The sequence below is a fragment of the Bufo gargarizans genome, chromosome 1 (genome assembly GCF_014858855.1).
Source record: "Bufo gargarizans isolate SCDJY-AF-19 chromosome 1, ASM1485885v1, whole genome shotgun sequence".
NCBI classification, from domain to species: domain Eukaryota; kingdom Metazoa; phylum Chordata; class Amphibia; order Anura; family Bufonidae; genus Bufo; species Bufo gargarizans.
Window position 1 is genome coordinate 39,048,730 of NC_058080.1, and position 25,499 is coordinate 39,074,228.

The 25,499-nt window shown below is 44.2% G+C and overlaps 1 protein-coding gene across 2 annotated transcripts in view; it reads left to right on the top strand.

Annotated features, from left to right (window-relative positions):
• Window positions 1–3,500: 3,500 nt before the first annotated feature.
• Window positions 3,501–25,499, top strand: part of CTBP1 (C-terminal binding protein 1) — a 291,924-nt gene continuing 269,925 nt past the window's right edge. Inside the window, exon 1 of one of the 2 annotated variants that reach the window (XM_044294954.1) lies at window positions 3,501–3,606. In XM_044294954.1, the coding sequence (XP_044150889.1) occupies window positions 3,549–3,606 (58 nt within the window). In that variant the 5' untranslated portion in view covers window positions 3,501–3,548. The remainder of the gene's footprint in view (window positions 3,607–25,499) is intronic. The other variant, XM_044294936.1, reaches the window with a different exon arrangement.

Sequence of the window (25,499 nt, forward strand, 5' to 3'; positions counted from 1 at the left end):
CCCATACGCCTTTTTACTGCGGTCACTAAGGGGCCTTAGGCTGGGCCACTGCTTTTTTTACGGTGGCCCAGTCTCAGCACTGCACAGGTTCCCCGTGGATCGAGGACCAGGCTCTTACATGAGAGCCGCAGCCCTGCTCTAACAGCCCGGACCGGCAGGAGTGCCGATCCGGGCTGTTTAACACTTTACATGCCGCGGGCAATGGCGCCCGCCGCATGTAAAGTGCTAACAGAGGGAGGGGACTCCCCCTGTCTTCCATCGGCTCCCCGCAAATGCGATCGCGGGGTGACGATTTGTGTGAAGGCTGTCTGGGGTCTGATGTAGGCCCCAGACCAGCCTTCAGTAATTTCCAGCAGGCTGCGCCTCTCTGGCACAGCCTGTTGGTCAATGTCAGAATAGAATTGCCATTAAAATGCAATGCACTATAGGGAAAGCTGTCTGTTATAGTCCCCTTGTGGGACTATTAAGTGGTTAAAAAAAAGTTAAAAAAATATGATTTATTCAATAAAAAAATACCATAAATACGCTTTTCAATGAAAAAATTTTCCCCATATGTTTGGTATTTCAGCATCCGTAATGACCCGTATTACATAAATATCACGTAAATTATCCCCTATTGTGAACGCCGTAAAAATAAATAAATAAAAAAGACAGAATTGCTGATTTATTCTTAGTTGCCACCGAAAAAAACATAATAACAAGCGATCAAAAAGCGCCATATACTCCAAAGTGATACCAATGAAAAATACAAGTCGTCCGCCAATATTCAAGCCCTCGCACAAATCCATATAAAGAAAAATAAAAAAGTTATGGGTCTTGGGAAGTGGCAATGCAAAATAATTTTTTCTTAAAAAAAAAAAAAAGGTGGTTTATTGCAAAAAAGTAGTAAAACGTAAATAAAACTATATGTATTTGGTGTCATTGTAATCGTACTGACCCTAAGAATAAAGATATTATGTTATTTATACCGGAAAAAGGAACGCCGTAAAATTTACCTTGTAAATACGCAGTGGCAGTATTGCTGTTTTTCCTATCTCCCTGCCAGAAAGAGTCAATAAAAGTTCATCAGAAAGTTATGCGTATCCCAAAATGGCGCCATTAAAAACTACAAATTGTCCCGCAAAAAACAAGCCCTCATAAAGCTATATAGACGGAAAAATAAAAAAAAGTTACAGCTCTTGGAACGTGACGATGAAAAAAGGAAGAAAAACAGTAAGGCCCAAAACAGGCTGGTCACTAAGGGGTTAATGCATTTTACATGGCGCATCCTGTTGATGGGCGCCATTTGACCGCCGCAGCAGTGACCTACAAGTGATGAGCAAACTTTAAAGTCCAGTTTATGTAAGAGATAGCCAAGGTGGTTGTCTATAAATTAATGGTAGTCTTACGTATATGGAGCCTGAAAGTCAAAAGTTCAAAACATTGTTACCCTTTTGCTCGTCAGTGTATTGCCCATGCAGCACATCATTCAGTAATTGGCTGCAGCGGTCACATTGGGACCAGAGATGGTTGGCAAGCAATGGAGCTGGAACCCAGCGGCAGGTCGGCCATTCTCTGAGGTCTTTCTAGGTCTTGGATAACCCCTTTAAGATGCAGTCAGACAACAGGGGGCTACAGTGTGACAATGTTGAAGGTTATTGTGGGAATTTTTATATATAAGATGTATTTCATGTATTCTTCAGTGCAGAACGCCGTAGCGTTCCGCTGTCCATGTGATTTCATCTTGAGTAATGTGCCCTTGAATTGGCTCCACAAGCTTTTATGTATTGAGTGCTGATATTTTCTGTCATTGAAATATGAAGATGTATAACTAGTAAATGGTCTTATGTGTCCCGCTAACAAGCTGCTCCGAACAGCCTCTGCAAAATGAAAAATGTGCAAATTCTCCAAAGCACTCCAGACTTTTATCCTTCTTTTATATTCTTTACTTTTTTTCCCATGGAAAAATATAAACTGGAACCAGTAGGTCCATATAGTAGTCTGCCCTATTTATAGGGTATTGGAACTGTGTTGGGGTGGTTTAAGATTAGAAAAACATGGCATAAACAGCGCCACTCTTAGGCAGCGCCTGGTATTACAGAATTCACATGAGTGGAACTAAGCTGCCATGTTTTTCTAATCTCCTACAATAGGACTTTTTTTAATTTATTCTTAGAACTCTTAAAAAAAAAAAAAGCTGTTTTTCTAAAGCAGGGATCAGCAAACTGCAGCCCTCCAGATGTTGTGAAACTACAACTCCCAACATGCTCCGTTCATTTAATTACGATTGATTACTATGTCGTAGTTTTATTCCGTCCGCATCTCGGCATGTTTGCCTTGCTGCCGCTGGAACTCCCTTATAGTCAATGGGGCCGGAGCGGTAATCGGAACAGCTTGCCGGAGTTCCTTGCCGCTAGTGTGAATATACCCTAAGGCCTCTTTCACACGGGCGTTGCAGGTGACGTGCGGGAAAAGATGCAGGGTGTGTTGCGGGAAAATGCGCGATTTCCCCCCGAGTGCATAGCAGTTTTAATGTGTTTTGCACGCACGTGAGAAAAATCGTCATGTTTGGTACCCAGACCCCAACCTGGACTTCTTCACAGAAGTTCGAGTTTGAGATCGGTGTTCTGTAGATTTTATTATTTTCCCTTATAACATGGTTATAAGGGAAAATATAGCATTCTTAATACAGAATGCATAGTACAATTGGGATGGAGGGATTAAAAAATAAAATAAAAAATTTAACTTGCCTCATCCACTTGTTCGCGCAGCCCGGCTTCTCTTCTTTCTTCTTCTTTGATGACCTGGGAGGAAAAGGACCTTTGGTGAAGTCACTGCACTCATCACATGGTCCGTCACATGGTCCATGGTGATGGACCATGTGATGAGTGCAGTGATGTCACCAAAGGTCCTTTTCCTCCCAGGTCATCAAAGAAGAAGAAAGAAGACGAGCCGGGCAGCACGAACAAGTGGATGAGGTAAGTTTAATTTTTTAATTTTTATTTTTTTGACCCCTGCATCCCTATTGTATTATGCATTCTGTATTAAGAATGCTATTATTTTCCCTTATAACCATGTTATAATGGAAAATAATAAAGGTCAGGTCCCCATCTCAATCGTCTCCTAGCAACCATGCGTGGAAATCGCACCGCATCTGCACTTGCTTGCGATTTTCACACAGCCCCATTCACTTCTATGGGGCCTGAGTTGCATGAAAAACGCACAATATAGAGCTTGCTGTGATTTTCAAGCAACGCACAAATGATGTGTGAAAATCACCGCTTATGTGCACAGCCCCATTGGAGTGAATGGGTCCGGATTCAGTGCGGGTGCAATGCGTTCACCTCACGCATTGCACCCGCGTGGAAAACTCGCCCGTGTGAAAGGGGCCTAAGTCATCAATATTACAGGTTCTGGCCAACATTTTGTGAAATTACGGGCAATAATAATTTTTCTTTTCTTTGCAGGTAATTTTCTACTTGGGAACAAGGTTAATATTTTTTGAGGTAGACTATCTTTGAACCGGTGGTGGAACACTGCCTGGGGACAACTGGTGGCGCCCAAGTCTCATGTCTCTCATGGACAAACACAAAGTGAAGCGCCAGAGATTAGATCGGATATTTGAAGGTGAGAAGGTTGTTGCTTTCTTCAGAAAATTGACATTTGGAATGAACAAATGAACTGTTTTGAGGCCAAAATAGGTCTGTAAATCTAGATATTCTAGTAAGAGTTTCAAAAAAGACTGAACAGCGAGTCCTGATTTCTCTCAAACTCGGGCGTTGCTGGTATTTGAAGGCATTTATTTATACTATGTTCATTGTGATGTCACGTCAGGTGACACTCCATCTATAGTGACATCACCACAGTGATTGGTCGCCCTGTGTGACATCACTATGACTTGCATACTGCCCATGGAGGAACAATAAAAGCGGTAGTGGTCGCTGTACTCCTTATTGCAAATTGCAGTCAATATCTAAGTTCCAGAAAAACCCTGAGATTCGCTTCATCTTCCCCGTCGATGTTTAATGGAGAAGAGCGAAGTTTTCAAATATTTAATTCGGACACTTCGCCAAATAAAAAAATAAAAATCAATTCGATCCAAATTCATTTGTAACAAAGTGCATTAAAAATCAGCTTTATCCTAGCCTGTATATTGGTGTAGAACCCTGTGAAACATGCAGATGACAGGCGTCACTCTTAGAATCACTGCACACTTCACTTATTTGGGCAGTCATGGGGCCAAAACTGACTAAATAACCCAAGTGGGAACTCAGCCTTACAGGTTGATGTTAGCATCAGGTATAAAGAACCGTGCAGAGGCCCAAGATCCTACTATAGCCTGAAAGAGCGCACTACTCTTACACCGTCGTCATCAGCTGATTCCACATAGATGTCTACAGAACCTGTTCTATTAAACGCTTATACAAGTAGAGCCCCCTGTGACCAAATCCTGATGCAAAATACTGACCGTGTGATAGAGGCCTCAAGCCCAATTTGCAAATTGGTTTTATTCAGATGGGAAAAGAAGTCCTGCATGCAGGCATTTATTGGCCTCTATCACACGGTCAGTATTTGGGCAGTTTTTGCATCAGTATTTGATCAGTATTGGTAAGGCAAAAACAGGAGTGAGTCCAAAACAGAGATAACATGTATTTGCATGTCTTCTGTGTTTTGGAACCACTCCTGCTTTTGGCTTCCGAATCATGAGCAAATCCTGATGCAAAATACTGACCGTGTGATAGAGACCTTATGGATGCTCCAAAGACAGGACACGTTGTGTTTTTCATTTTTCCGTTCTTCTGATAGATCAGAAGAAGGGTAAAATAAACGGTGATGTCAACAAGGCCAAACAGGGACAATAGTGGCCCGTCAGAGTGGGGAGGGTGGCAACCGCATGAGGAGTCAATACAGTGGCCCAGTTATGTATGGGGAGGGTGGCAACAGCGAGAGGAATCAACATAGGTGCCCAGTCACAGAGTAGTGAGGGTGGCAACAGTATGATGAGTCAACAGAGTGGTAAGGATGACAACAGCATGAGGAGTCAACACAGTGGCCCAGTCACACAGTGGTGAGGGTGGCAATAGCATGAGGAGTCAAGACAGTGGCCCAGTCACAGAGTGCTGAGGATGACAACAGCATGAGGAGTCAACAGAGTAGCCCAGTTACAGAATGGGGAAGTGGGGGCAACAGCAGTGGCAGTAACAGCACAAGATAGTGGCAGTAGGAGAAGATGGCATCAGAGGCAGCAGGTATGTGGCATCAGGCAGGTGGCAGCATTAGAATAGTGTCTGAAGCACGTGGCCAGAAGTAATGGGCCATTTTTCACAATGTTTTGGTGTGGCACCCTGAATGATTAAGTCTGATGCATCAGGCACTGGCGTTTGGAAATCCTGGCTGATCCATGCCTCTTTACAAAGGTTATTCTCTCAAGATTTTGTGTTAAAGGCGAGTTCTCTTTGGGGTAACTAAAAACCCGCTCTGATGCCACACTACTGGCCAGGCAGGAAAGCTTGCCCAGGGCAAACTCGGCCAGTTGCGGCCACAAATCAAGTTTGGCTCCCCAGCAAATCATGGGATCTTGGATCTGGGGTGGCAGGGTGCAGTCCAAGTATGCCACCACCTTCTGGATCAGCAGCCATAGCAGTGGAACGTGAGCGCAGAGGGCCCCCCCAGACCTTCGTGAGGATGGGCGATGGTGCACATAGGCAGTGACCAACTGACTACATAGGATGTCTCGATAGTAGTTGAGTTTATCCTACCTTTCAGCATTTGGAAAAAAGTCCCCCATTTTGGACCTGTAGTGAGGGTCTAACATGGTGGAGAGCCAGTAGTCATCCCTCTGCCGAATGGTGATAATACGGCTGTCACTACGCAAGGAATTCAGCATGCATCTGGCCATTTGCGCAAGGAACTCGAAGGGACTCCCTGCCTCCATCTCTACTGCATACTGCCACGGGGTGTCAGGGTCATCTGCCTGGTCTTCCTCATCGTCCTCCAGCTCCTCATGCTCCTCCCCTGTCACTTGTGCAGATAAACCACCCATTTCTGTATACATTGCTTGTGCATGAATGTCCTCCTCCTCAGCCAGTTCAGCCCCCACAGGGCTCAGGTGGCCGTGAGATGTAGGTGCCACATACCCTGTCCCCTGGCTAGCCAGATCAACCTGTGCTCCAGGACTTGAAGGAGTGGAATGACATCATTCAGCCTGTAGCCCTGCACCGTGCTGAATTGGTCCCTGATCCGCAAAATACAGCAAAGGATAGGATAAGTCCAACACTTTGCAGTGCACATGCATGGACCCGAAAGCCCACGTAAACACTCGGAAGAACTTCAATGGGCTTTCCGATCTGTTCCTCCGCTTTGCAAAATATCTTTTGCCTTATTGTGCAGATCGTGGACCCATTCAAGTCAGTGGGTCTACAGCCACAGCACAGAATTCACTTGGCCGATACTAGTGTATTGTGGACACGCTGCTTGTGGTCTGCGACACGGGCACGGCGGCCATATTGTTGTGTGAATGAGCCCTTAGAACCCTTAGGTGGTGGAGGCCAGTTTGCAGGTCCTTCAGGTTTAAAAGGCTGATAAATAGGACAGTGGCCCTTTTCCTTCTGGGGCAATGTTGCCTTATCCCACCAAATTCCACCTAAGTCATCAAGTTAATCCAACATTATTTTAGTATGGCCCCCTTTAGGCATACCTTATGCAGTTTTTGGAAGCTTGATCCAACTGGTGAAATTGAGGAGACTAACAGCAACCCATAGTAGAGTTCAGAGGTTTGAAAAGGTCTCACCAGTTGTTGTCTGTGAGACATCCGACCATTTATAATGGAGGGTGAACATAAAGGAAGTAGCCTAAGTGGCCTTGTAAGCGATTGTGGCAATGCCCCATGGGAAAATAATATGCAAAGAGGTATCTCCCAGAGAATCATCTCTAGTGCCACCTGTGGGAAGCGAGCTATCCCTTTAAATAAAGTAGCTTCTAGTTGACTTCATCTTACTGGCTAGTATTTGCCTGTAAATGATGTAGTTATTGCTAAGCCGTGACATGCTATGAACTTAATATTCCTGCAATCTCTCCGCTTATTCTCATGCGCTACTTATCTGTATAAATGTGAGATTTATTGCATGTTTCATCTATAATATTCATCACAGCGCTGTAATTGAATTTGCAGAATTTTACACAAAATGAATATCAAGTTGCAGCTGAAATTCTAATTTAATATGCATACATTCTCCAGATAGAAAATAAACAAAGAAAAACTGGGGAAAATAATAATTCCAGACGGCCGTCTACTCATGAAAACGTGTCTTCTGAAAAATTGGGTATTCTTGTAAAATGAATGGCTTTGTTTTTATTATCCTCTATTAATACAGCATCAACATATTACATAGCGCTATACAGAGAGTGCACCAGTCCCTACAGCTGCCTGTCCCAGCACAGGTGCTTGCATACTATAAATATTAGGGGGGGTCATTTACTAACAGAAATTCACCTATTTTTTGTGTATTTCTGTTGCAGATTGCAGCGCAAAGGCTATTTATGCTGCAATCTGCGACTTTTCCCCACTTACGCTAATATCTGAAATATTGATGGCATTAGCTGAGGAGTGGGATTCAAGTTTTTAACAACCGGTTCCTTACTTGGCTGTCAGAGATACTGTATGTCTGCTAGGTGCCCACAGAGTAGCTGAGACCTACTTACCTGGCCACCATACTGCGGTGTCTGTCCCTCTGCTTAGCAGCCCCTCTCTGGCCTGTGCAGCAGTGCTGGGAGAGATCAGAAGCGGCGCATGCACAGGTTTCATGATGGTTTCTGGAAGGTTCCCACACCAACCAACAAGCCCTGGCCAGTCAGCCTATCAAAGAGACAGGAAGATGAACCAATCAGATGTCCAATCAAAGAGCTAGGTGGAGGGTTTTAAATCAGGCACTGACTCTTGGTCAGTACCTGTGATTTTGTATGTGTCCTGGCTCCTTTAGTCCTACAGTATGCTCACAAGTAGCAGACCTTACCGGATGACCAAAACGAAAACGAAAGAGCAGTCAGCTAGCCAGGGTAAAAACCAGGGGAGTCAGTAGAAGCCAAATCAGTAGACGAGGGGTTAATCAGGAGCCAAACTAAACTCAGTAAATGGAGGATATCTAAGCAAGAATATCTCCTATTCTTGCTTAGATATCCTCGACGTACCGACTTTGGCCTGGCTCCTAATTAAACCCTCGTCTACTGATTTGGCTTCTGACTCCCCTGGTTTTGACCCTGGCTAGCTGACTGTTCTTCTGTTTCCCGTTTGGTCATCTGGTAAGGTCTTCTTGTGAGCTCACACTGGTTTTCTGCTGCCTTATTCCACAGACATGGGCCCCTAGCAGCCAAGTCCACTGGCTTTGCGGTGGGCTCTGGTGAACATCTAGGGGTAGCCTAGACTGGAGTAATGTAGGAAGATTGGTATCAGTTTTGAGTTTGCTGGCAGGGGCCCTGGACTGTGACCTCCATAGTTTACCTTACAACAGTATGGCAGAAAATTATTTCTACCATAATAAGCACAATAGTGCAATATTCCAAATATACTGTACAATAATATAGCATCTAAATAAAAAAAATTATACAAGTAATACCCCGAATAAACAATTTAGTGATAGGTGATCTAGTTCATAGGTGACATCTTCTCTGGACTCATTTTCCTTTGTTTTCTTCTCCAATCTCTTGAAACCGCCCTGACAACTTCTCCCTCGTCACATCTCGTCTTTGCAAAGTTTGCTGCCAATATATATTTTTGTACTTGCCTTTCCCCCCCCAAAAGTAGGGTAAATTGGCAGTGTTTCTTATGGAAGTGTTCATTATTAGACAGTAGGATCGGGGAGCAGTGAATGTAGTGCTCCTGGTGCTGGCTTTACTCACCACTCCCTGGTCTTCTCCCGGCACCATGCTGTGCTGTAACCTGACTACATACAGCGTCAGGATCTAGTCCACGTAAGTGCACACTATAACCTGACGCTGTGCAATGTGAGGTCACAGTGCAGCTCTGCAGGAAGAGCGTGCTGGATTGCGCATGACTTGCGTCTCCGAACGCAATGGTAAATTTTGTTGTCATCTTGTGTTGTGCAAAACATTGATCTCCCTAAGTTCTCATCATAAGGAGTAGGAATGTCATTAGGCGCCTGGATGAGGTTAGAGAGCTTTACATTCACCTTGTAATAATCAGAGCATGGCTTAAAGTAAGTCGTGCAATCATCTTTGGGGTATCTTCTGGCCAATTTCATTGGTGGCTCACCTTTAGGACTCTCAGGATATTTCTCCCGAGTAAGATTAGAATATCGAAATCCATGTCCATAGGAAGAATTTCATTAGCTAGGTGCCTTAAGTGGGGATGATGATGTGCAGCTTCTGGGGTAGGAATTTTCATCATTTCATCTGGAATGTAGTAACATTCAGTTAACGTTGGTAAGGGTATATGAGTATTGCCCTTGACTGAAGAGACAACGTACCAAGTGGCCCTTCTTCCGAAAGTCTCTACGTAACCAGAGCAGGTGTTGAGGGTATATGATATTGTTTGATGTCAAGAAATGCAAGTTTTGTTACAGACCTGTTGCTTGGGGTTAGATGCTGCTGAAGGTTTTGAGTTGTCAGGAGGTGGACTAGAATGCATTGCTGTAACATGGCAGCTTTACAGTCCTTTGCAATATGGTTTCAGGAGGTAACAAACCCCAAGCTCTTTGAGAGTATGTCTGCACTCTTGCATAGTCATTGCCTTGAGCGTACAACATTCTTTAGGAGGGTGAGATTTTTTTGTGGATAGTGCACACGCAACTCACATGTCGTATCCACAGTGGTCAGACATGTCTTTGCCTTTGCTTCCTTCTGTGACAACTTTGCCTTTACCTCTGCTTCCTTCTTAGCAAAGGAGCTTCTAACACTAGCTTCTTCTGCACTGGCATGGAATTCTATTAGCTTGTCACATTGTCTCGTTCCAGAAGGTCAGCATTATCTGGAAGATGGAGATTCAAGCTTGCTTGAAGCTGATCGATGTGATCTAACCTCTTATAAATGTGCAATACGGAGTTCTGCCATATCCTTGGAATCTTGTACTAGACATAATTTCTTTGGAGTAGAATCTTTCTCTCACCTAGTTCTGCTGAGGCATCATTGATATCAGAGTTACTCAGGAATATGATGTACTTTGTGGACAGTGGCTGGTATCGATCATAGGCAGCAGATAGACTATACAAGCTGCGGTCAACTCTGCTGCAACGTTGTAAAAGTGTGGAAGAGCGGCTGTGTAGTGTTTGGCTCTTTCCCATAAGTCATCTAGATTGTTGTGGAACCCAACTCTGGTTGCCTCAAAGTAATCTTTTATATCAGTTTGATCGCACGTTTAGCTCGTACATTAAGCATGGACTCTCCTTCCTGTGCATCTTTGTCAGAAACATGATGCATTTTTGTTGATGTTATGTTTTTGCTTAGAAAGGTACTGTCTCTTTAAGAGAGAACTGCAGCTTGCTCACTAATTCTGCCACTGATGTATGCAAGAGAAGTCTCATGAGTTTGAGTGGCAATCTCTTGCACAAACAATGCAAGATAATGAACTTGCTATAATCATTCCTCTAGCGACACCAGTTGCATATAGAATTCCAGTGAAGGAGATGAAATGAATATGACTTTAGGTAATTTATTGAATATACCTTGAAAAATGACCATAGAGTTCAAAGGAAATTCCTCTCTCCAGCTCTGTGAAGCAAGACTGACACACAGGAAAAGACTGAAGGACACAGGATGTGAACTCAGAGTAGGAGGAGTTACAACATGAATGACATAATGAATTACAACCATAGCTAACTTACATACAACCAAATATAACAAATAGCACTAGATGGCAGCAAAGTGCAGTAAGTATAGTGATTAACAGATATAACTGAATATAACAATTAATTCTAGTTGAGTATTAGACATGAGCAAATCCGAATTTCCTCACGCTTCGTGGTAACGAATCACATTATTTAGTGCAGGGAGAGACGTCAGCAGGCGCTAGGGGCAGTGCTAGAAAAAACGTCATTGTGCTAAAAAAAAACGATTTACAAGTGCAGGGAAAGATTATTCAAGGTGTAGGGAAAGAATAGGGAGGAATCATTCCACAGCATTTATGTAGAACAGGGTTCAGTAGGGGAGGTTACAGCCTGGGTAATAGGCACTGGCCTGACGAAGCGCAAGTTAGCGCGAAACGGCCGTCGCCGCTGACTCCAGCTGTATCGCACCGCACGCTCCAGCCCGAAGATTTTATCTTGTACCTTTTTGTACGAATAAAGAGTTTGAACCACGCCGGTAAGCGACGCTTTTCTATTTCTCTCCTCATGTCAATAGGAACAATCCTATTACACCTTGCTGCACTGACTGGGGATCCAAATTGCCATTATACAGCTATGTAATTCCTCGCCCTCCTACTCCTCATTAGTCATTCCATCAGCAATCGATCACCGAAGCGATTGCCAAGACACAATAGTATGCGTGCACTCATCCAACGGCACAGAAGCTGAATGTGCTAGTGGCCACTAATGGCTTGTGCCGAGCCGAGGTGGAGAGTCCCAAGCCGTCATTTCTTTGCCAAAAAGGCAGTACCAGCCCTGCACACACATGTAGAACAGAAGGTGGGCCAGTCCTTGAGCCTGTTGGTGTCTGCCAAAGTGCACGGCAGCACTCATGTGTGGAGCTGTAACTACGGTCAGGGACAATACATGTCCTTTATGGCCCACTGGGTGAATGTGGTTCCTGCACAGCCACACCAGCAATTTGGCCAGGTGACGACGCTTCCGCCTCCACGTTTTCACGCCGCTGCCTCCTCATCCTCCACCGTGTCCTCAGCCTCCACTGCAGGGACAATTCACAGTGCTCCTCCAGCATAACACATGTGCAGGGCACGACGGTGTCACGCTGTTCTGCACCTCGTTTGCCTGGGCAGAGTGACACAGGGGAAAAACTGCTCCGTGTCCTTCATGAAGTAATCGAATCTTGGCTTTCTCTGCGACAACTGAAAAGTCGAACCATGGTGAACGACAACGGGAAGAACATGGTGTCAGAGCTGCATCAAGGAGGGCTGAGCCATGCGCCCTGCATGGCACACGTGTTCATTCTGGTTGTCAAGCGGTTCCTGAAGTCTTCCACCCATCTGCAAGACATCCTAAAAATGGCCAAGAAACTTTGTATGCACTTCAGCCACTCATACACCACAAAGCACACCATCCTTGAGCTGCAGCAGCAGAACGGCATCCCCAACATAGGCTGATATGCGACGTTTCAACCCTTTGGAATTCCACCCTCCATATGTTGGACCGACTGTACAAACAGAGAAAGGCCATAAGCGATTTCTTGATGATCCAAGCGGACAGGAGTACTCCCCTGTGTAACTTCGATGTCAGCCAGTGGCAGCTCATGCGTGACACCTGCCGATTGCTCGTGCCCTTTAAGGAGGCCACGTTATTTGTCAGTCGCTAGGACTACGGAATGAACAATGTCATTCCACTGCTTTATGTCCCGGAACAGATGCTGGCAAATCTGGCTGGTCAGGGGACTGGAGACGTGACGCCTACATCTCACGGCTACATGAGCCCTGTGGGGGCTGAACTGGAGGAGGAGCAGGACATTGGAGCACAAGCAATGTGTAGCGAAATAGGTGGTTTTTCTACACAGGTGACAGGAGAGAAGGAGCAGGCACAGGAGCTACAGGGCGTTGAGGAAGACGAGGAAGAGGACCCAGACACACCGTGGCAGTATGCAGTGGAGATGGAGGCAGGGAGTCCCTCCGAGTCTCTTGGACAAATGGCCCGATGCATGCTCACTTGCTTGCGTAGTGACAGACGAATTGTCACCATTAGGCAGAGGGATGACTTCAGGCTCTCCACCTTGTTGGACCCTTGCTAACGGTTCAAAATGGGGACCCTTTTTACACCCACTGAGAGGGAGGACAAACTGAACTACTACAGAGACATCCTATGTATTCAGTTGGCCGCTGCCTATCTGCACCATCGTCTATCCTCTCGCAGATCTGACCAGGGGGGCCCTCTGCGATCAAGTTCCACTGCCATGGCTGCTGGGGAGGGGGGATAGGAGCAGTACCAGCTCCATCAGCAGTAGTCTGAGTCTAGAGTCGCTGATGAGCAGCTTTCTTCACTCGCATAGTGAAGAAACTACTCACCAGCAGCTAGACATAGAGCAGAACCTGAACCAGCAGGTGATGGTATACTTGCTGTGCACCCTGCCAGCCAGCCGTCATTGAAGATACGCTGGATTAGTGGGCAACCAAACTGGATTTGTGGCCGCAACTGGCCGAGTTTGCCCTGGGCAAGCTTTCATGCCTGGCGGGGGCCATAGTTACCCCAAGAAGAACTTGCCTGTCCACCCAAAATGTGGAGGGACTTTTGTCAAGATAATTCAGGCATGGATTAGCCAGGACTTCCACACATCAATGCCTGATGCATCAGAATAGATCATCCATGGTGCCACACCAACACTTTGACAAAAGAGACCGGTTTCTTCTGGCTACCTGCCTCAGCTACTATTCTGATGCTGCCACCCGCCTTATGCCACACATCTGATGCCAAGTGCTACTTCTTTCACCCACCTTCTTCAGCTGGTACTGGTATTGCCACCCACCTCCCCACTCTGTTACCGGGTCACTCTGTGGTCTCCTGATGCTGCTGCCACCTCCACACTATGTCACCTTGCCACTCTGTGGTCTCATGATGCTGCTGCCACCTCCACACTGTCACCTTGCCACTCTGTGGCCTCTTAATGTTGCTGCCACCTCTACACTATGTCACCTTGCCACTTCGTGGTCTCCTGATGCTGGTGCTACCTTAACACTATGTCACCTTTCCACTCTGTGGCCTCCTGATGCTGCTGCTGCCACCTCCACATTCTGTCATTGTGCCACTCTGTGGCCTCCTGATGATGGTCCACCTCCACACTCTGTCATTGTTCCACTCTGTGGCCTCCTTCTGATGCTGCTGCCACCTCCAGACTCGGTCATTGGGCCACTCTGTGGTCTCCTCATGCCGTTCCCACCCTCCTCACTTCATGACTGGGCTACTATTTTGCATTTCGGTCTGGCTCACATCATCATTTATTTGACCCTTCTTCTGATCTGTCAGAAGGAAGGAAAAATGAGACACAGAACAGATCCTGTCTGTGTAGCAGCTGTAAGGCCTGTGTGGTACAATCAGAATTGGCTTGTGATTTGATAGCCAAAAGCAGGAGTGGGTACAAAACACAGAAGACATGCAAAGACTCCATTCACGTGTCATCTCTGTTTTGGATCCGCTCCTGTTTTTTTTTTTTGCATTAGCAATACTTATGGATTACTGACCAAATCCTGACCGAGTGAAGGCGGATGCTCCACAGACAGGATCCGTTTTTTGTGGGTTATTGTTCTGACGGATCAGAGGAAGGGCAAAATATTCATTGATATCGACACAAACTTACTGCTGACACCCTCTCCACTCTGTCTACTTGTATAAGCGTTTAATAGAACAGGTTCTGTAGACATCTATGTGGAATCAGCTGACGACGGTGTAAAGGGAGCGCGCTTCTTCTTGGCGCTAACATCGACCTATAAGGCTGAGTTTATACTTGAGTTACTTGGTCAGTTTTCGCCCCATGACTGCTCAAATAAGTGAAGTGTGCAGTGATTCTAAGAGCGACGCCTGTCATCTGCATGTCATACTGACTGACAGTATTATTTCACTACCAAAGCAGACTCCCTATGCGTGTTACTGCAAGGCACAGTGTTCTACTCCACTATAAAGGCTCTCTGCATCCAGGATATAGCCGTTTTGTAACGCGGTTCGTCCAGAATAAATTTCAAACCACTTTTTTTTTTTTTATTCGGCGAACCGGCAAAATTGAATTTTTGAAAAATTCGCTCATCTCTAGTTAGAACCATTAGCTGGACAGCGCAGCGGTTATGCAAATCACAAATTGTACAAATAAGCAGTGTCTGACAGTACTCCATATGAGGGAAGGGAGTGCTAACAAATGGTACTGCACAGGGTGCCACCTGACATATGGCACTGGGAATTTTAAGGATGTTATTTGGTACTGTATGGCACTATAATCTTGGAAGTATTACTTTATATTTTCCTTCTTTCAAAGAAAAAGAGGAGGAGTCCTCAATTGTTTTACCTAGAGGCTTTCACAGATCTTCACTCGTCCTTACTCGAGGTCTGCAGGTGACCACTGTTGAATTACTTCACTATCTACATCTTCTTCTTGTATTTATTTCACCGTGCAGACCTTGTGTGATGAGATTACGGACATCATTATGAAGTTTGCTCCTCTCGGATTGTGTATTATGTATTGGAAAGTTGGAAAGGAGAACGTCTGACAGATGTGGTCCTCAGAACTTTTGCATTCAAATTTCATTACCCTCCTCACAACACAAGCCTGGCGGACAAATGCTGTCCATTTACAAAATTACATTAGGACATTTAGTAGACGCAGAGGGGGTGAAGTCATACAGAACAGTCATTCATGTAAATCCTTTACTTGTCTCCCGAGAAGAGAAATTTACATTTTCCACCTTTCCTCAATATCCAGCGGATCTGTCCCAGGATACACGACTGAGATTATTATGGCCTTGTGTTGTATATAATTACTCTATGTTGGGGGCTACAGGTTCATCACGCTAGTTTTTGGCTTCAAGGAGGGGTTGGAATGAAAGTTGCACATGTTTTGATGTTAGATCCTCTCCAGGAGGTCCTGCAATATTAAAGAATGGCGCCAGTGGAGGATGAGATGTAATGCTGCCCTGTGTGCGTATATCTAAGGGTGAACGGTGTCTCCCTCCAAGGGCCATAATGGCTTTTGAGTATGATAAAATAATAAAATACCGCTAACTGCTTGTCATTTTTTTGGTCTATATCCTAAAGGGGAATTCCACTTATAAGTGGCATATCAGTGAATTCTCAATATGGATGGACTTGAACCCATTTAGAGCTGCTCGGGTGTATAGAGCATTATTGGTGCATACTTAAAGGGGTTGTCTGAGTTATTTTTTTGTTCTTTGTATGTTTCTAACTTGGCAAATGTAAGGACTTTACAATTCACTTACTTTATCTCCAGTTGCTGCTTTCTCAGATTTTACTGAGGGTCACTGTGATGTCAGCGTCTCTCCCTGCTCTGATGCTGTTTGCTGTACAAGCCTAAGAGATCAGATATGTCTGCTCTCTCCCTGGATTCTTAACCCCTTCAGCAGCACAGACTCAGGGCTGAAGGCTTTACTGAGTAGCTGCAGGCAGTGAGGAGACAAATGCTGGGCACAAGAGCTGACAGAGGAGTTCTGCATAGCATTGCACAAGAACAGGTAGGGGGAGATGCTGTGTGTATCAGCAGTGTTATTATACACCTGGGACTTGTAGTCCTACACATACAACATGCTGCAGAGTCCCCCAGCAGGCAGACATCTCACTCAGGGCAGCTTTTGTATCCACTCCCTTAGCAGTGCAGGGGGAGGGGCAGAGATGGTTTTTATTGCAGGTAAACAAAGGGCCAGAAGAGAACCAGGGAAATGAGGAAATAGATATTTTTTTGCCAAAAACTTGCGTAGTTTAGCCATATATTGCTGACCATCAGATTTACAGTGCTATATATATATATATATATTATTTTTTTCCATAACCCCTTTAAGTACAGTTGTTTTAGTAAATTAAAGGGGTTGTCTGAGTTCAGAGCTGAACCCGGACATAGCACAGGGCAAAGGATTTTTCAGGAGATCTGGTGACGTACTGGGTTCTCCATGGGTAAAGCTAGGAGGGGGCTTCCGCCTAGCAGTTAGCCTGGTGATGTCACCAGCACTAATGAATAGGCTTTAGTGTTGACCTAGCCCAGTGATGGTGAACCTTTTACAGACCGAGTGCCCAAACTTTAACCCAAAACCCACTTATTTATCGCAAAGTGCCAACACTGCAATTTAACCTGAATACTACAGTCCAATATACTATATCTTTCATGTACTTCATCATTTAGCTATAATAGTCTGTCTGCATGCAGTGCACTGCCTGTGCCGTTCATAGTGCGCCCTGCGCTGATTAATGTAGGGTGGCAACTTGCAGAACCCCAAAAAGGAGGACATCGTAACGGGACAGTGGCGCACAATAGTTCGATACTACAGCATGCAAGATACTACATTATAAAGATACTATTATGAACAGAATGTAAACATTAAGCTATATTACAGTATCAGCTAAATAAAACAAGAAATCCGTAAGGAATGTTGTACTCACCAAACCTAGCTTCTACTCTCTACTTTTGTATACTTAGCAATGGCTGTGGTAAAAGTGACCGTGAGATGGCTGTCCTGTGATACACCAAATAGTACTGCCCTGGCTGAGGAGCTAGGTATGTGTTTGGCAATTAAGAGAGGGCCAAGCAGCACCTCGGCTGGCTCTGTAATTGGCCGATTAGAATGTAGGGCCTTCTGCGACGTCTCTGTGGCTGCAATGTGAGAGAGGAGCTTAGGGCGCTGTATATAATATATGTGCAGCTGGTATAACCTGGGCATCTCCTGTATATAATTATATATGTACAGTCGGTATAAGTTATAATCTTCTTGTATATAGTGATATGGAGCATGCTGGTATAACCTGGGCATCTCCTGTATATAATTATATATGTACAGCTGGTATAACCTGGGCATCTCCTGTATATAATTATATATGTACAGTCGGTATAAGTTATAATCTTCTTGTATATAGTGATATGGAGCATGCTGGTATAACCTGGGCATCTCCTGTATATAATTATATATGTGCAGCTGGTATAACCTGGGTATCTCCTGTATATAATTATATATGTACAGCTGGTATAACCTGGGCATCTCCTGTATATAATTATATATGTACATCTGGTATAAGTTATAATCTTCTTGTATATAGTGATATGGTCCATGCTGGTATAACCTGGGCATCTCCTGTATATAATTATATATGTACAGTCGGTATAAGTTATAATCTTCTTGTATATAGTGATATGGAGCATGCTGGTATAACCTGGGCATCTCCTGTATATAATTATATATGTACAGTCGGTATAAGTTATAATCTTCTTGTATATAGTGATATGGAGCATGCTGGTATAACCTGGGTATCTCCTGTATATAATTATATATGTACAGCTGGTATAACCTGGGCATCTCCTGTATATAATTATATATGTACAGTCGGTATAAGTTATAATCTTCTTGTATATAGTGATATGGAACATGCTGGTATAACCTGGGTATCTCCTGTATATAATTATATATGTACAGCTGGTATAACCTGGGCATCTCCTGTATATAATTATATATGTACAGCTGGTATAAGTTATAATCTTCTTGTATATAGTGATATGGTCCATGCTGGTATAACCTGGGCATCTCCTGTATATAATTATATATGTACAGTCGGTATAAGTTATAATCTTCTTGTATATAGTGATATGGAGCATGCTGGTATAACCTGGGCATCTCCTGTATATAGTTATATATGTACAGCTGGTGTAAGTTATACATCTTGCGGTATATAATATACCAGAAGATGTATAACTTATACCATACACATTACAATATGTAAATATATAATTATATACAGGAGATGCCCAGGTTATACCAGCATGGTCCATATCACTATATACAAGAAGATTATAACTTATACCGACTGTACATATATAATTATATACAGGAGATACCCAGGTTATACCAGCATGGTCCATATCACTATATACAAGAAGATTATAACTTATACCGACTGTACATATATAATTATATACAGGAGATACCCAGGTTATACCAGCATGGTCCATGTCACTATATACAAGATTATAACTTATACCAGCTGTACATATATAATTATATACAGGAGATACCCAGGTTATACCAGCATGGTCCATATCACTATATACAAGAAGATGTATAACTTATACCAGCTGTACATATATAATTATATACAGGAGATACCCAGGTTATACCAGCATGGTCCATATCACTATATACAAGAAGATATATAAATTATACCGGCTGTACATATATAATTATATACAGGAGATGCCCAGGTTATACCAGCATGCTCCATATCACTGTATACAATAATATGTATACAATATAACATCTTCTTGTATCTAGTGATATGGACCATGCTGGTATAATCTCCTGTATATAATTATATATGTACAGCTGGTACCTCTGGCACCCATGCTAAAGCCCGCCCATCAGTGCCAGTGACGCCACCGGAAACACTGCACCGCTCCAGCCAATAACTGGCTTCTGTGGCAACATGCTTACAAGCGGCACATCGTAGCTGAAGCCAGTTATTGGCTGCAGCGGAGCATGTGACCATGGTCATACACCGCCAGATATAAACAGACCAGGGAGCCAGTGCAACGGACCGGAGCAGCAGGGAGCAGATAAGTATGAATCTTCTATTTACGGAGAATGGCTGTAGGCAGTACAGAAAAAATCTTTATTCCCAGAGAACTCCTTTGAGCATAGTTGCCAACAGTCCCAAATTTGCAAGGACTGTCCCTAATTTTCAGAGAAAACCCCTGCAAATTTGGGCTGACCCGGGCCAAAAAATGTGTGGGTCTTATTTAACCTCCACCCATAAACGGGCAGTTACACATAGTTTGGGGGCATTCCCTGGGTGGGGTCTATTTATCGTGAGTTTACAAACTGCTAAGTGGCTAAGTACACTTAGAGGCTATGCCCATCATAGACATTTATGGCATAGCCACAGGTTCCATCTCTGTAACTTGCACCCATATTCAGAATGGAGCTCTCAGGTGAAGAATGAATGGAGAGGGGACTGTTCATTTTCACAGCTCTCCATTTACTTTCTCTGGGAGTTACAAAAACAGCTGGACAAGTGTGTAGATATGTCCTAAATGTCAAAGGTTGGAATACCACTTTAATGATATGCACTTCTTACCAGTGTTTTACTGCGGGAGACGGGACCCGCACCTATCCGACATTTATGGCATATCCTAGCACATCCTAGACATAACCCTTAGTGATTAATTGCTCCACCAGATTCCATGCACGATTACATTTTGTTAACATGAAACGGCCTCTAGGGGGAGCTTTATGCATACAGATACTCCTAATGAAGTTAGAGACATTTTAAGGGCCAGAAAGTTCACTGCTGTTCTAGTGCCACTGTAGCCCCCGCTCTCCGCTTCCTAGTTCCAGTCCAAAACAGAGGAAATGGCTGGAATTGCCGCATCAGCCAATTAATTCGGCTTTATTGTACCTGAGTTAAAAATAAAAAATAAAAAAATGTTTGCATAATGGCTGTACTTCTTTAGACAGTAGTTTAAATTTTTTTTTTTTAAATATGCCTGCATCCAGCTTTTTTAGGCTTCCCTAATATCTCTTTCAGCCATATTATTCCCTGTTTCAGCTGCACAGCTAGATGCATTTCACTCAGAAGCTTCTGTGGAATCTGCCAGCACTGTACTGCTGTGATGTCCTTTCCCTTACTTCTCGCTATGTTTGTTTACAGCTCCAGAGCTCACAGAGGGGGGAGATCACATTGATCACACAAGTGGCTCCTATAATCTTCAAAAGCTGTGTAGAAGCAGTTGTTTTATCATGCTTAGTATCTCCGCTAGCTCTGACACGCCACCATTTCCCGCGAGTCGTCTCTGTTACTAAGGACGGATCTTGCCTGACAGCAGGCAGTAGTAGACTGCAAATCAGGTGGAAGTGAGACCCCTAGTGGCCATGACAGCTTTATTTCAGCTGAATGCAGGCAGATGAAGTGATTTAGAAATTTGCTAGTTTTACCATTCTCTATTAAATGAAATGAAATTCTCTGACTGTTTAACCCTTTTTTGCCCCCCTTTTTTTTCTCCCTTTGAAAAATAACTGCTCTAAAAAACCATATGGTATGAGCTCCCCCTAGTGGTGACTGCTGCCAGTTGGAATCCTCTCATTTAACTATCAGATGGATAGCAGAGTATTTTACTTAGCTTTACTATGCGGTTTGATAATGGGTTCCCATAATGCTCTGGACCTTTGGGCAGGAATCGGTCCTGAAATGCTAATAATGCAAGCGAATTCCACCCTTTAGAAGAATCCTTCTATCCCTTATGTCAGCAGCTGCTTGTTGTCAGCTGGTAGAACGTACATGGGGGCATAGAGTATATATGACACAGCCCTGCGCAATATTTTTTTTCACTACTTTTGCGCTGAAATATTGTTTTTTTCATAAGCGACCCTCAAAGAGCGTAAAATTCCCTCCGGGGGGCTGATGCTCGTGTTTGTACCTAATGATTACATTCTATAACTCGGCTTATTGAAAATGACCTTTCATCTTATAAAATGGCCTTTTCGGGTTTCTTTTGACATTTTCATGTTTCATGTGACATTCAGAATGCAGTCGGATCCTATGTACTGCACCTGGGCATAAAGGACACATCCGCGTGATTAACCATTTACTGTCCACATCCCAATGCAGGTGAAATGTCGTCACCTAGGATATGTCAGTGCAAACTATTATACAGTACACCGCCTGTATTAGTATGTATTGCTTTATATCAACATATGCCGCCTATCATTTCCATCAGATTTTCTTCTCTATGTCACATTTACACCATCAGACTAATGAGTACAGCTCTGGAGTAGTATCAGGATCAGTTCCGGATAAGTAATGTATTGTACTGTAATGTATGTATGCAGGAACACAGAGGGGAAGCAAGAAGAGGATGGGAGTGGTGGCACACATAGGAGTAGTAGTGGTTCTGTATGTATGTATGCAGCGACCCGGAGGGAAAGCAAGGAGAAGATGGGAGTGGTGGCACACATAGGAGTAGTAGTGGTTCACGGTTTGTGTCCTCACTCCAGCGCACCCTAGTGTCGTGCAGTGAATGGAGGGTGCCCCCTTTCTTTCCTTGATGTTAGGTAGGAGAGCAGGGGCGAGTGGATGATGGTGGAGTCAATACCCAGGCCCATATAACTGCAGTAACGAAAGTCTTTCTTTGCTGAATAGGAAATGGGAGTAGTAGTTGATACAGCAACATAGGCACAGTTCTGAATAATATTACAGGGTGATAAATGTGTAAATGATGGTAGTAGTAGTACTCCCGGTCTCTCTCTATGTACAGTCTCCAGTCAAGAAGATAGGGCATCAGTTCAAAAATCTTTAAAAACCCTTTTAAAATGTGGTGGGCGCCCAAGCATTATACCCTTTCCACAGCAATAAAGTCTTTTGCCATAAACGAGCGGCTACCTTACTGTCTGAGTCCAGTGCACAGCCCCTGAAGTGGTTCTGAACTTTCTAAAATGTCTGTTCTCCTTCTCTCAGTTGAGTTGTTCTCTGGCAGCTTTTCAGTCTCAGGAATGGTGTTTCCTGCATAAGGCTTTAGTCTGAGGAGAACACATGCACGTCTCTTCTCCAGCTCTGCTCAACTTCGGCTCACTAATCAAGGGGTGGGATCTGCCCATCACCCTGGCAACCTAAGGCTAACACTGCCGGGTTAACTATTTGTTACCCATACATAACCATGTGGGATACATAATGAACAGAAAAGAGTACTTTGCCAATAAATCACAACATTTAACACAGTCTCGTGAAATTAACCCATGCAGTGATCCACTGGGTCACTGCATGTACACAGTGACTCCACCAGCAAGACAGTGACTGCAGCTCTGGAGTATAATATAGGATGTAACTCAAGATCAGTACGAGACTAGTACTGTAATGCAGGGGCGTTGCTAGGGTCTCAAAGGATCCGAGGCCCAAGCCCCAGTGAATATGGCCCAATTCCCTAGGGCTACTTTCACACTTGCGGTAGCTTTCTCCTGCAGGCTGTTCCGGCGGGGTAACAGTCTGCTGGATGCGTGCTACCGCTAGTGCACCGTGCCCCCGGAAGTCCGCTCCAGCCCCCATTCACTGCAGCATGGCAAACATGCCGAGAGACTGCTAAAATAAAACTGCAACATGCTGAAGTTTTTTTCAACCCTTCCCGCGCACACCGCATTTTGCTGTACTTGCTATACAGCAGCACATACAGTACCTCTCACATCCAGGGCCTCCCAGGTGACGTCTCCTTCTCCGTCATCATCTTCTCCGCTCGGTCCAGACAACTTCTCTCAGCCTGATAATTGATATATATATATAGTGGCTCCCCCCTCCTGTTATCACAGACAGGTGCTCTCACTAATAATAAATAGATGTGTATAGTGGGCACTCAATATCTGGCACTGCACATTGGGTACAACATATTTAATAAAACAAGTAATATCAATCAATTACATACATTTAAAAGCATTATTCCCAATTGTATATGACAATATACCTCAATATTGCTAAAAATAAATTATTACTAAAAATGTTCAGATGAAGTTCCTGGAGGTTTTGAAAAAATAATATCACATTTTATTCACATTTCATAAAATCCCTTTAAAATCTTCCACATTTAAGAAAGTGCAATTGATAGGATATAGTTGATAAAGTGCGATTTAAGCCGTGCACTTATTCAATGTTCATCAACCTTTAAATGACTAGTTAGGTAAGTAGGTCTCGCTTGTATAGTGGATTATTATCGGGTATTATTTAGGGGTTGGTTGCATGCAGTATATTATTCACTTACTGCTTGGTGTTCCGCTTGTTTCTGTATCTGACTGTGGTGGCGTCCCACTGCTAGTCAGGTCACTCACCCCTCTTCTTATACACCGTAAGGTATTTGCGCTTCCACTCTGGGATGTTGCTGCGTTGTCCTTCAGGTTTCCTATCGGTCTCTGTTCAGCGGCCCACGTGTAGATGGCGTGTCACGTGATCGGAGCGTCAGAGCGTCAAGGCGTTCCACGTAACCTGAGTTTGGTGTAGTTGAATTAATTTGAGTTCCGGAGGCGGTACCAACCTCCGTTTATACGAATTTCTGGCAATATTCCTGTTGGTTTTTCGCAATAGTTTTTACTGATTGCAATGCTGTAAGACGTCTTATCAGTATAAGGATCTCATCCACTCCTGCTATACGCGTTTCGAGGTTGCGTACCTCTTCCTCAGTAGCCTAAATAATACCCGATAATAATCCCCTAATAATCCACTATATGTAATTGATTGATATTACTTGTTTTATTAAATATGTTGTACCCAATGTGCAGTGCCCACTATACACATCTATTTAACTTCTCTCAGCCACCTCTGCAGAGTGTGACACACGGACATCTTAGTGTCCTCACTTTTCTATCATCATCCCCCAACCTGGAGTCCCCACAGTGTTCTCCTGCTGCTCGCTGTGCTCCGCAATACCCCCAAATACTATCCTAAAGAAAAATGAGTGCTGTACAGATAGCCCCCCCCATAGTAATACTGCTCCTCGTAGTCCCACCAATAGGAATTCCCTTCTAGAATGCCCTCCTTAGTAATACTGCCCCCTACAGTGCCCCCAACAGTGATAATGCTCCCCATTAGTAGAAGAGGCCTTCAGTATTAATAATGCCCTCACAGACCCCTCAGTACTAATAAGGCCCCCCATAGTGCTCTTTGTAGAAATAAGGCGGATCTATTACAGTCCCATGTAAATAACATCCCTCTCGGTCTACAGCCCCCTCCAATATACAGTCCCATGTAAATAACATCACCCCCTCCCCAGTCTTCTCCAACATACAGTCCCATGTAAATAACATCACTCCCTCCCACAGCCTCCATCAACATACAGTCCCATGTAAATAACATCACTCCCTCCCCAGCCACCATCAATATACAGTCCCATATAAATAACATCACCCCCTCCCCCAGTCACCATCAATATACAGTCCCATGTAAATAACATCACTCCCTCCCACAGCCGCCTTCAACATACAGCCTCATGTAAATAACATCTCCCACTCCCCAGCCTCCTCCAACATACAGTCCCATGTAAATGACATCACTCCTGAACATTTAGTCCCATGATAACATCCCTCCCTTCAGCCCTAACATACAGTCCCAGTTAAATAACCACAACTCCCAGCATTGCTCTGCCTCTCCCTTCACTTACCTCTCCTCATATACAGACATCACCACAGCTTCTCCTCCTCTTCACTGCCGTCCTCTCCCCACTGGTCACATGATGGTGAAATCATCTCAGGTCCTTCTCAACCACTGCCTTCTGCACTGATCACATGACCTGTGATGTCATCACAGGTCTTTCAGATCTTGCAGTGCATTAGATTCAATTGTATTGCCGCCCTGAGGACCGCAATACAGTTATATCTGCCCGGCAAGTAGTATATTTGGGGCCTGGGACAAAACATTAGGGGCCAGGCCCCGAATGTTTTAGCCTAGCAACACCCCTGCTGTAATGCATGTGCACAATGACTTCACCAGCAGAACAGTGAGTGCAGCTCTAGAGTATAATACAGGATGTAACTCAGGACCAGTATTTTGCGGTCTTCAAAATGCAGATCTGCAAAATACAGATGATGTCAGTGTCGTGTTAGTGTTTCATCCATTTTTTTTGCGGACTCGTTGACTTTAATGGGTCCGTGGCCTGCATCTGCGCCCAAGGATAGGACATGT